At 43.1% G+C, this 12,149-nt stretch overlaps 1 protein-coding gene across 4 annotated transcripts in view; it reads left to right on the forward strand.

Moving 5' to 3' along the window:
- The window catches only part of LOC139407097 (TBC1 domain family, member 32), a 40,341-nt gene extending 28,657 nt beyond the window's left edge, over positions 1 to 11,684 (forward strand). For 2 of the 4 annotated variants that reach the window (XR_011634059.1, XR_011634060.1), the window contains 7 exons: positions 4,017 to 4,086; positions 4,482 to 4,597; positions 5,117 to 5,271; positions 6,314 to 6,454; positions 8,814 to 9,002; positions 10,667 to 10,847; positions 11,434 to 11,684. Coding sequence is in view for 1 of the 4 variants with exons in the window: in XM_071150493.1 (XP_071006594.1) it covers positions 4,017 to 4,086; positions 4,482 to 4,597; positions 5,117 to 5,271; positions 6,314 to 6,454; positions 8,814 to 9,002; positions 10,667 to 10,786 (791 nt within the window). In the remaining 3 variants the exon portion in view is untranslated. Of the gene's footprint in view, positions 1 to 4,016; positions 4,087 to 4,481; positions 4,598 to 5,116; positions 5,272 to 6,313; positions 6,455 to 8,813; positions 9,003 to 10,666 lie in introns of those variants that run through there. The other 2 variants (XM_071150493.1, XR_011634061.1) reach the window with 2 other exon arrangements.
- The last annotated feature ends 465 nt before the right edge of the window (positions 11,685 to 12,149 follow it).

Below are 12,149 nucleotides of genomic sequence, written 5' to 3' on the forward strand. Positions count from 1 at the left end.
ATTAAATGTCAGGAATTGTGAAAAACTGAATTTAAATGTAGTTGGCTAAGGTGTTTGTAAACTTCCGACTTCAAATGTATGTGGATATCTAATGTCAGGACAAATCAGTATCCATCCGCCACTCATATAGAATGGAACATTTACAATCCAACTCAAATATAGTTTTTTTCCCTAGTGATATAATCATTTCCCATGTATTATTTATCTCATGCAATGTGCTCCATCATGACATCTGGCTCTTTGTCCAGAAATCCAAAGGCAGGTTATTTACTGTTCAGTGAGCACATTCTCTCCATCTCATTACTAGTTATTTAACTAACTTTCCCTTGAAGCTCAAAGGATCCTCAGTGCTTTGGTGTTCTTTTAGCCTCATTATGCTATCAACACACATCAACATTTTCAGGGTCCAATGAGACCTCACTGCCCATTATCTATTAATGGGAGCTAGCTAATAACTTTAGACCAGCCAATGATGGTCTGTCATTTCTAAAGCTTTGGTGCTGATTTGAAATCTTTATTTTCATGTTTTCTTGGAGCTTAGTTTTAGTGTTTCCTCAAACCTAGGCTAACATGCCTTTATCACTGTTTGAGACCCCTTCCCTTATATATGTTCCGTTATGTGTTCCTGTAGAATTCTGTTAATAAATGTCTAATAGTATATGGTTGACTTGGTAACATGCAGAAGTGCGTCAGTGTTTCTCATTGAGCCCTCTGGGTTTTAGTCCTGATCAATACCATGAATGTGGCAGGGCTTGCAAACTATCACAGATTACAAAGGGAAACCCAGCTGAGAGTTACCCAGTGATGTGAGCCTACCAGATAAGCTAAATTCCTTCTATGCTCGCTTCAAGGCAAGAAACACTGAACCATGCTGTCCCCTGACGACTGTATGATCACACTCTCTGTAGCCGATGTGAGAGAATTTTAAGTGCTTTCAACAGGTTAACATTCACAAGACCGCAGGCCCAGAGGGATTACCAGGGCGAGTACTCAAAGCATGCGCACCTCTGTCTTCACTGACATTTTCAACATCTCTCTGACCCCGTCTGTAATATCTACATCAGGACTGCCCAACCCCCTTCCTGGAGATCTACCATCCTGTGGGTTTTCAGTCCAACCCTAAATTAACACACCGGATTCTAATTAGCTGCTCAACATGACCTTAACTAGCTGAATCAGATATGCTAAATTAGGGTTGGACTGAAAACCTACAGGACAGTAGATCTCCAGGAAGAGGGTTGGACTGAAAACCTACAGGACAGTAGATCTCCAGGAAGAGGGTTGGACTGAAAACCTACAGGACAGTTGATCTCCAGGAAGAGGTTTGGACTGAAAACCTACAGGACAGTAGATCTCCAGGAAGAGGGTTGGACTGAAAACCTACAGGACAGTAGATCTCCAGGAAGAGGGTTGGACTGAAAACCTACAGGACAGTAGATCTCCAGGAAGAGGGTTGGGCAGCCCTGACCTACATGTTTCAAGCAAACCACCATAGTCCCTGTGCCTAAGAATGCCAAGGTAACCTGTCTAAATGACTACCACCTCATAGCACTCACATCTGTAGCCATGAAACGCTTTTAAAGGCTGGTCATGGCTCACATCAACACCATCATTGCAGACCCGCTCCAATTTGCATACCACTCCAACAGATCCACAGATGACACAATCTCTATTGCACTCCACACTGCCCTTTCCCACCTGTTTTAAAGGAACACCTATGTGAGAATGCTGTTCATTGACTACAGCTCAGTGTTCAACAACATAGTGCCCTCCAAGCTCATCACTAAGCTCAGGAACCTAGGACTGAACACCTCCCTCTGCAACTGGATCCTGGACTTCCTGACGGGCCGCCACCAGATGGTTAGGGTAGGCAACAACATATCTGCCACGCTGACCCTCAACACAGGGGTCCCCAATGGGTGCATGCTCAGTTCCCTCCTGTAATCCCTGTTCACCCAGGACTGCATGGCCGCACACGACTCCAACACCATCATTAAGTTTGCCGACAACGCGACGGTGGTAGGCTTGATCACCGATGACAATGAGACAGCCTATAGGGAGGAGGTCAGAGACTTGACAGTGTAGTGCCAGGACAACAACCTCTCCCTCAACGTCAGCAAGATAAAGGAGCTTATCGTGGACTACAGGAAACGGAGTGCCGATACGCCCCCATTCACGTCGACGGGGCTGTAGTAGAGTGGGTCGAGAAGTTCCTCAGTGTCCACTTCACTAAGGACCTATTATGGTCCAAACTCACCAACACAATCGTGAAGAGGGCACAACATCACCCCTCCCCCTGAAAAGATTTGGCATGGGCCCACAGATCCTCAGAAAGTTCTACAGCTGCACCACTGAGAGCATCTTGACTGGCTGCATTACCGCTTGGTATGGCAACTGCTCGGCATCTGACCGCAAGGGGCTACAGAGGGTAGTGAGTACGGCCCAGTACATCACTGGGGCCAAACTCCCTGCTATTCAGGAAATTTATACCAGGCAGTGTCATAGGAAGGCCCTAAAAATACTCAAGCCACCCAAGTCATAGACTCTTCTCTCTGCTACCACATGGCAAGCGGTACCAGAGCTCCAAGTCTGTGACCAAAAGGCACCTGAACAGCTCCTAGCCATAAGACTGATGAACAGTTAATCAAATGGCTACCAGGACTATTTACATTGACCCTTTATTATCATTTATTTATCTTAGTTATTTTGCACTGACTCCATTGCACTGGCTGTATGCACACTCACTAAACTCTACCCACACACTCACACTACATACGCTCACACACACAAAACACACATACACACATGCATATTGATGCCATACACACACACTCACAGATAGACACTTTCACACACTCTGCTGCTACTCTGTTTATGATATATCCTGATTGCCCTGTCTCTTTTACCCCTACCCACATGTACATACTGTATTACCTTAACTACCCCGTACCCCTGCACATTGACTCGGTACTGGTACTCCTTGTATACAGCCTCGTTATTGTTTTTATTGCGTTACTATTTCCTTTTTTATTTAGCAAATATGTGTCTTACTTTTTAACTCTACACTGTAAAGTAAGCATTTCACTGTAAAGTCTACTCCTGTTGTATTTGGCGCATGTGACAAATTACATTTGATTTTGATTTGAAGTGTTCTTTCTCCGCTTCGCTTGCTTAACTCAAACACACACTGGAGTCTCTTTCTGCGAGACATGCTCATTAGAGCTGAGCTGTAACTCTTGGGCTGTACTGTAGCTCACAAAGGAGGGTGAATCGTAGAAAAAGTCTAAAGAAACTTGAAAAGTCAAGAAAACCATTTCTCTCTCACACTCTACATCTCCCCCTCAGACACACATGCACACACACACACTCCAATGCCCTGTTTTCCCCTTTTGTCCTTTCCTCCGTGAAGTTATTCCTTTCACCAAATGGTCCATCAGGGGAGCAGTTGTCATAGCCTGTGCGGTTTAGCTCTCTTCCCCTCTCCTGTCATGGCTTGTGATTGACATTAACAACAGGCTATGCTTTGCTCGATTTGCTCATGTCGAGGGGCTGCCATTATCTGGTGGAGAATAATTTACTGGAGTTCCTTCACCTCACTCCCAGGCCTTTCTCAGGGGCTCATCTATCAAGAAGAAACAATGGCAGACGGGAGAGAGAAGCCATTCATCTCCATTAGATAGTCATTTCAATCATGGAGTGGCACTGATATTAATAAAGAGGGAAGAGTAGTTTCCACAGAGCTGCAGATTTACTTCACTCTCATCAAGGCCATTTTCTCAATTAAAGCATGCGTTGGTTTCTATGATGAATACAGAACGCTCGTCTGATCATCTCTGCAATGTATCACTTGATGCGAGATTAGTGTTTGAGTCATTTCGCCAAATGAGCGAGCATTGTCAAAGGCACAGTCGCTTTGCTTTGCCACAGTCATTGAATTGACATTTTTATTGATGGCTGGGGAGCGCAAGTGAGTAAACCCCTGGTAATTTCCAGTTCCTTTATTGCCTGTTTTATAGCGTCGGGGAGCGGCATAAAGACTGGCAGCCTGTCGTCTGTGGACCAGCTGGGGATTCGGGCCTCTCTCAGGTAACGCCATCTGCATCCTCAAAGTCTGAACCTCCCAGCTTTGTTCCAATCTCCCCAGTAAGCACCAGCCATTTTCTCAGAGAGGGCAGGTACTCAACGGCCAATAAAGATAACAAAAAAACGATTATTACCGAATGATGTGGTGATCAGCACTATTGCAGACATTCTAGAACAATAGGTCAACGTTCTATGAACTCAAATGAGATATTGCATACTCTTTGGGCAATATGCTAATGAGAGATGAGCGTTAAGACAAGGCTAATTTAGGCTAATTATATCCTTCTATTAACCCTAATTGTTCTGATTGAACACCACATAATTTGTTAAATAGATGAGTCAAAGTGTGATCTACAGTAGGATCCTGAATGTTTGAATTTGTGTCTGTTTGTTTGTAGGTATGGGAGACATCTGAACTTACTGAGGGATAACTCTGAGCAGGACCTCTGTCTTTTGATGAAGCATTGCCAAGAGCTCCTATCTCAACAGAGAGCCAAATTCACGTCGGAGCTTTGTATCCTTATCAGCTATGTTGACAACCATACGAATCTCAATGGGACTGACTAAGCATCCGCTGACTATTCCAGAGTCAGTAAAGTGATATCTATTGTTTTCTCTCAGAAGGAAGAAAATATATTTCACACCTGCTTTTTTCAAGGACGCAACATGAACCCTCGAGGCTTTCAGAAACTTACATTTTTGTCAATTGAATGATACTTGAAGTTCTGCTGAGATTCCTCTCTTTATTCCCTGATAAGAGCCTCTCATATGACTATGCTCTATTTTAAATTCAGATTCATACGTCTATGTTTATCATCATCGTCCAGTCCCCTACAGTATGTGTCTGTCAATCACATTGAGGAGGCCCACTGCTTCCAGCCTCGGGCCCCTCAATCTTTAACCCCTCTCCTGCCTGCTGAGACTGACCTGTGGTGCTCTAGGTATGGTTTTTATAGTGGCCCTGGTGATGTCCAGTCTGACAGGCCCAGATGTTGCACTCTGTCAGAGCCTCTCCATAACTCCCTGCCACCAGACACTCTGCAGGGAGCCTACCCCGGTCATGACTGGTTCGCCTCCACCGTGTTCCTCATCATGGCTGGAGACATGGAGAGAGCACTCCGCCTCCTCCTCCACCTCTCCACCCTGCTCACATCAGCCTTCCTCTGGCCCGCCAGGCTCCACGGATCGGTGAGTCCAGCAGCCCACCCCTCGTTCTTCCAGGAAGGGACTGAATACTAAGTTGCCTCCAGTCTGACAGATAGAGCGTAGCTCTTTTCTCCCCCAGCTCTCTCCCTCTGTTTCTCCCTGCCTTCTATTTTCAGGCAGCTCTGGAAGTAGTCAAGGAAGAGGACGGTTAAAAGTATGTAAGGAGATAAACACGTCTTTCATTTGGTGGGAGCGTGTAATGAATCCTGCTGCAAAATTGGATTCTTATGAAATACTGTCATTTGTATGGCCATACATTGGAAAGATGCATTTTAGAGTTGCATTTTAATGCTAAATATTCTCACCCAATTTATGCACCACAAGCCAAATCATACGCGTTTGAGTTATGTTATCGTTTGTATCTGTGTAGACTAGGGATTCTTAATACTGCGTGTTTTCTTGATGGAAATGGTGGATATGATAAGATTATGCTGGAATAGTCATTATCAATGTCCCCACTTACATTTGGAAACAGCCATCTCTGGCTGCTGATGACGTTGAATACTCAGCTGTTAATAGTGCTTCAGCAGTAAGAATATGTCTCGGAAATGGTGGAAGCGTTTGTACAACTGATTACAAATCTTCATGGCTCTGCCATCCGAACAGCAGTGCATGCAAATCAGGATGTATGCAGACAGATGGGAGTAAGCACACCATGTCGCAGATGAGGGAGAATTACTAAACAGTGGCGGCACAATCCTCTGTAAATTTTATGCGGCCGATGCTGTCAATACCTAGAAGAACAGAGGGACAAGTGATTAAGTGATAGTAGCAAATTCACACAGTGTACCCAGTGAAACACATACACGCACGCACGCACACTGCGTTCTCCGAAAGCATTGGGCTCTGACAATTCTGTTTGGAGGAAATTAAGGAGTGAAAATCAGACCAATCCGCTGTCTGCTGTTTGTGTGGCGTTTGGCGTTCACATTTGGCAAGTTTAGCTATTAACCTACAGAGCTTGGCTTTTGTAGTTACGGTAGTTACTATGCATTGTAAATCTGAACTTCTCTAAACCTTTTAGGTTCACCTGCCCATGGAGATTGCTCAGTCTAGCATCCATCCGGTCTACTCATGCACAGCACACTATGTCGAGATGCTGCTGAAGACTGAAGTGCCTCTAGTTTTCTCTGCCTTCAGGATGTCCGGTTTTACCCCCTCCCAGGTATAATATCACCCTCCGTCCTTTCACTCGTCCAAATGTTTCACTCGTCAGGGTGCTATTATAATGAAATGGACACCCTAAGGGACTATTTTGACCATGTTTATGACCATTAAAATGGGATAGAAAATGAGTTTTCTTGAACCGGCATAATACGTTTTCCTCAAGGTGACAGTAGTACTTATTCTCCATATAAAAGTTCAGAACTGAGGCTGCGGAATCCCTCTGTTGTTCGGCTTGCCACAGTTGATTCCCTTGACGTCAACTTTCATCCTCAAACAAAGAGTTCACCTTGAAAAATCTTCCTTTTGATCTCATCTCCTTTTGGCTCAGTGTTTCAGGCGGACTGTCATCTCAGACGTAATGTGTGTCAACAGGGACTATAAGCCAAAGAGTCTCTCACAATAAAAAAAAAGTTTATAATATAGCTTTTAAGTCAAAGTCATTGGGTGCAAACTATTGAATGCACTTCCTCCCAGTTTCCCAATCACAGCTCTATATATAAATCCAGTATATTCTTTGCCATAAATGAAAATATACCCTAATAAGTTGAGTTTTGAAAACATGACAAATCAGGAATCACGTCATGAATCTGACCATCGGATGAAGGTCAGATTCATTCCTCCATCAGGAATGGCAAGATATTATTGTGCTCCTGGGTGCCTCGTTAAAATTCCAGCTGCAGCTACGCCACATCCTTTGAAGTTGCTCGGAAAGATATTCAGAGAATGTAAACATACAGAGTAAATTGCAGTGTGGAGTTGGTGGGCAGAGGTGGAGGGCCTAGCAGAACAGGCTGGGACTTGAGTTAGCTCTGTCTGACGGAATAGTTCAAGTTGAATTCACTTCTTTCCCTTCAAAATACTGTCATTGAAAATAACTTGAGAAGACAATGCATTCTCAACATGCTCTTAGAGGCCCAGTTAGAAAGAACTGTAAAGGGTGTCCAGTGTACTGGTAATTCTGACAGGAAAACCAATTAGGATTTGTCATTGTTTTTATTGGTGCATTATATGAGCTTGATAGTATTATTATGCATTGAAAATAAACTCAGCAAAAAACAAAACGTCCTCTCACTGTCAATTGCGTTTATTTTCAGCAAACTTAACATGTGTAAATATTTGTATGAACATAACACGATTCAACAACTAAGACATAAACTGAACAAGTTCCACAGACATGTGACTAACAGAAATGGAATAATGTGTCCTTGAACAAAGGGGGGGTCAAAATCAAAGTAACAGCCAGTATCTGGTGTGACCACCAGCTGCACCAGATTTGCCAGTTCTTGCTGTGAGATGTTACCCCAGTCTTCCACCAAGGCACCTGCAAGTTCCTGGACATTTCTGGGGGGATTGGCCCTATCCCTCACCCTCCGATCCAACAGGTCCCAGACGTGCTCAATGGGATTGAGATCCGGGCTCTTCGCTGGCCATGGCAGAACACTGACATTCCTGTCTTGCAGGAAATCCCGCACAGAACGAGCAGTATGGCTGGTGGCATTGTCATGCTGGAGGGTCATGTCAGGATGAGCCAGCAGGAAGAGTACCACATGATGGAGGAGGATGTCTTCCCTGTAACCCACAGTGTTGAGATTGCCTGCAATGACAACAAGCTCAGTCCGATGATGCTGTGACACACCGCCCCAGACCATGACGGAACCTCCATCGCTGTCTTAGGCGTCTCCCAGTACGGACATTGCAATTTATTGCCCTTGCCACATCTGCACTCCTCATGCCTCCTTTCAGCATGCCTAAGGCACGTTCACACAGATGAGCAGGGACCCTGGGCATCTTTCTTTTGGTGTTTTTCAGAGTCAGTAGAAAAGCCTCTTTAGTGTCCCAAGTTTTCATAACTGTGACCTTAATTGCCTACCGTCTGTAAGCTGTTAGTGTCTTAACGACTGTTCCACAGGTACATGTTCATTAATGGTTTATGGTTCATTGAACAAGCATGGGAAACAGTGTTTAAACCCTTTACAATGAAGACCTGTGATATTATTTGGATTTTTACAAGTTATCTTTGAAAGACAGGGTCCTGAAAAAGGGAGGTTTCTTTTAAAAAACTTTTTTTTACCTCTTGTCCTCTGTGTGCTGCAGTATCCTAGGTAGAGTGTTAAGTCAGTTTATTATGGTCAGTCAGACTGTCCAGTTATTTTTCATGTAACCCCAGTTATTAAAGCACATGGTAGACTTACAACCACTCTGCATGCTCCACAAAGCTATTGCCTCAAAGCCTTAATACTCTTTTCATTAGATTTTTTAAAAAGCATAGCCCTTTATTTTCATCACTTCAACCATCTAATTTCATGGTTTACATTATTTATATAATTGATTTAATGTGTGGGCGGATGTTTTTCCAGATGTGTGTGCAGTGGCTAGGCCAGTGTTTCTGGAACTACCTGGACTGGTCTGAGATCTGCCACTACGTGTCCACCTGTGTGGTGATGGGGCCGGACTACCAGGTGTACATGTGTGTGGCTGTGCTGAAACACCTGCAGCAGGACATCCTGCAGCACACACAGACCCAGGACCTGCAGGTCTTCCTCAAGGTGAGTCTGTTTGTCTACCTGGGGTTAGTGAATCGGGTCTTCAGCAGATAACAGCAGAGTCCACGCTCCATCAACAGCCTCTGACAGTAGTTTGAATAAAAGATAATGTTATGGCTGTATCTGGAGATATGCTTGAGGTGAATTGTAGCATGCATTTTTGTAGCAAATACAGCTTGACAGAAACACACTTACGCAGTCGCTTCACTGTCCTCGGTTCAACTTGGAAAGTTTGAAACATGCCATCTTGTATATGCTCATTGAGGTTCACACTTTGAGTAATAGGAGAAGGGTTTAAGCCGGACTTCGGATGGGTTTGTTGGGTTTTCACGTATCTACACCTTCTGAGTCTATATTTCATGTCAATAAAACATTGAAATGGAAATGACTTGTTACAATTGTTCTTGATGTCAGTCTGCAGCTTGATGCGGTGGAAGACACAAAGTGAAAAAGCATCGTCAGTGACTCAGATGTTACATGGAAAAACTGAAAATAAAGCCTTTCTTTGTGAAAATTCTAAAGAAGATGCCTGTCATTACACAATGCTGCCATAGGTTTTATCACCCAAAGAACTGCTCCGAAACATTTTCTAAAGTGCCTTCCAACATGTCCACTTCTTCCCCTACTTACTTCTCTCTCACGGTAACAATAAGATCAAGGCTGCGGTACAGTTGGTATACCTTCTTGCTGTATGAATTCTTATCTGTTCACTATTTCCACATGTTTGACGGTGTTTACAGCTCTTTTCTGGGTGACAAGTGATAAAGGGAAATTGCATTGGTCATTTTGATGGATTTTCATACAAAGATTGGCGTCTACAGAGAAAGAAACAGGATGTAGGATGTTCTTCAGGCTAATCTCACATTTATCATGACGGCACTCTCATGTTTTGACAGGGTGATTAAGTAAATGTACTCCTGAACATACTGCAAATAACAGGTCTATCTTATGTCTGGCAATGTACTCAGACACAAAGACCTCGTTCGTACCTGTACCTCTCTACATCATTTAAAGCATGAATTTAAGAATGTGAAATTAGCTTTGCACTTGTTTGATCAGGGTTGTTCATGAAAAAGTAATGAAAATAAAATGTGCTTTTTGATCTTGATTGAAGGTTAGGGTTAGGCGTTCAGATTAGGCTTAGCAGTATGGTTAAGGTTCGGTTTAAATCAGATTTTAAGATTTTGTGACTGTGCTAGCTAGTGACCACTCTGCATAGTTGCCTCCAGGTCAAGATTCATGACAATAAATGCCAACTTGCCCTTTGGGTGCTGTGTTCTGTAGGTAGCAAACAGAATACACTTGCACTGCACACCGAGTGTTTTTCATTTTCATTGTCTGTGAACTTGAGAATCACCATAAAGGATGTGTCACTCAGAGTAATTATAATACCTTAAAGTAAATTGCCAACAGTACAAATGACCAAATTAAATGTTATCTTCTTGTCCCTAGCATTTTGGCCTTGATCCAATTGGGGTTGTTAAGTTAGGTCATACCACATACTGGCTGCACTATTACAGGTTGTTAAGTCCACGTTGTTGTTGGTTGTATATTGCTATGCCACCCTCCTTACCACACACACATACTCACACACAGCCCATTAAGCTCTGGACTAGGAGCCTAACCAGAGTTGTTGTGTTCTCTTCTCTCCCCTTGATTCCCATCAGGAGGAACCCATCCAAGGCTTCAGAGTGAGTAATTACCTTGAGTACATGGAGGGTCTGGAGCGCAGTTACAGAACAATGGTACTGACAGACATGAACAATATCTCCCAGAGAGTCAGCTAGCAGTGCTAAGACACACAATAGTCTCCACTCACCAGGCTGCACTGGGACTGGTTATAACAAGGTAAAGGATTCTCAAGACGGGTTTAACATTTGATATTGTGTATGCTCTCTGTAAATGTTTTTCTTTTTTAACCTCTAAGATCTGATATTTCTCGCCGTATTTAAAGATGTACAGTGGCATATAATGTATATATGCCATATTATTTAACGGATTGAGAATGTTATGAAATACATGGTAATTAACTTCTTGCTTGACGTACTTTGTCTATTTACATCTTCATGGATCTTCTTGAAATGTTCTGATCATTCTCTATATTAATCCAACCTTAAGGGCATAATGATATTTACCTGTAAACCTACTGACCTCTCCTATCCGATACAGCCCCTACTAATACCTCCACTAGACAATATGATGACTGTTTGTTCACACCTTTTAATTCCACTTCTACTCGTCAATGCATTACAGATCATAAGCTCCTAACCGTAATGGGAGGTGTATGGTCTGTGTACGTGCTACAAGTGTCGCTTACCAAGTGTATCTATGTTGTGGGTCCAATCTCCTCATTGAGAGGCTTGATAGGGACCGTGGAGAGGCAGCGTGTTGTTGTCACAAGTCTTAGTAAACAGCCCATCTCTCTCTCTTTCAGCTGAACCATCTGATACGAACGCCTCTGAATAATGAATGAGATCGTTAAAGCCTTTGGTTGCTCCAACACGACTGTTAAATATTATATACTGTTTACCATCTACGTAGGGCAGAGGTCGATAGAAGAGATAGAAATCAGTGCCACAAAATGTTTACCCGATAAGCACTTGAAGTGAGGTTTTAAAATGAGTTTGACTTTTATTTCTTTATCTTTGATCTCCATGTGTTAAATAAAATTGAACATTCAGTCTAGGTTTGATTGTCTGTCAGTGTCCTTTGTCCCCTGTTGGTACGTCCCATAATTCCGTTGTGCTAAATCAATTAGTTTCAGTGTAATGAGCTGTTTATTTAAATGATGTGAAAAATCTCATCGGCCAACACTGCTGCATCTGCTGGAGATGGCGCTTAGATTACCTTTTAGAAATGACAACAGCAACCTTTACGGTAATGATGACTCTTAATAGTTCATCTCAATGATAGACTTTAAATTACAGGAACTCATTTGAATTGGCTAATTAGTTATCATTACACTGATTGTGGTAATTAAGGCACACCCTCAGCTGCTGTGCGACACTACCATGCCAAGCCTTTTCTTAGCAGATTCACGATTTAATTATTTATTTATTTATTTTGTACTTTTATTTCAATGGTTGCTAATGCCTATGTTGGTGCGGTATACTGTTCACCTTGCATGCGTGTGGAGCCGGTTGGTTTGGG

The sequence above is a fragment of the Oncorhynchus clarkii genome, chromosome 4 (assembly GCF_045791955.1).
Source record: "Oncorhynchus clarkii lewisi isolate Uvic-CL-2024 chromosome 4, UVic_Ocla_1.0, whole genome shotgun sequence".
Taxonomy (NCBI): domain Eukaryota; kingdom Metazoa; phylum Chordata; class Actinopteri; order Salmoniformes; family Salmonidae; genus Oncorhynchus; species Oncorhynchus clarkii.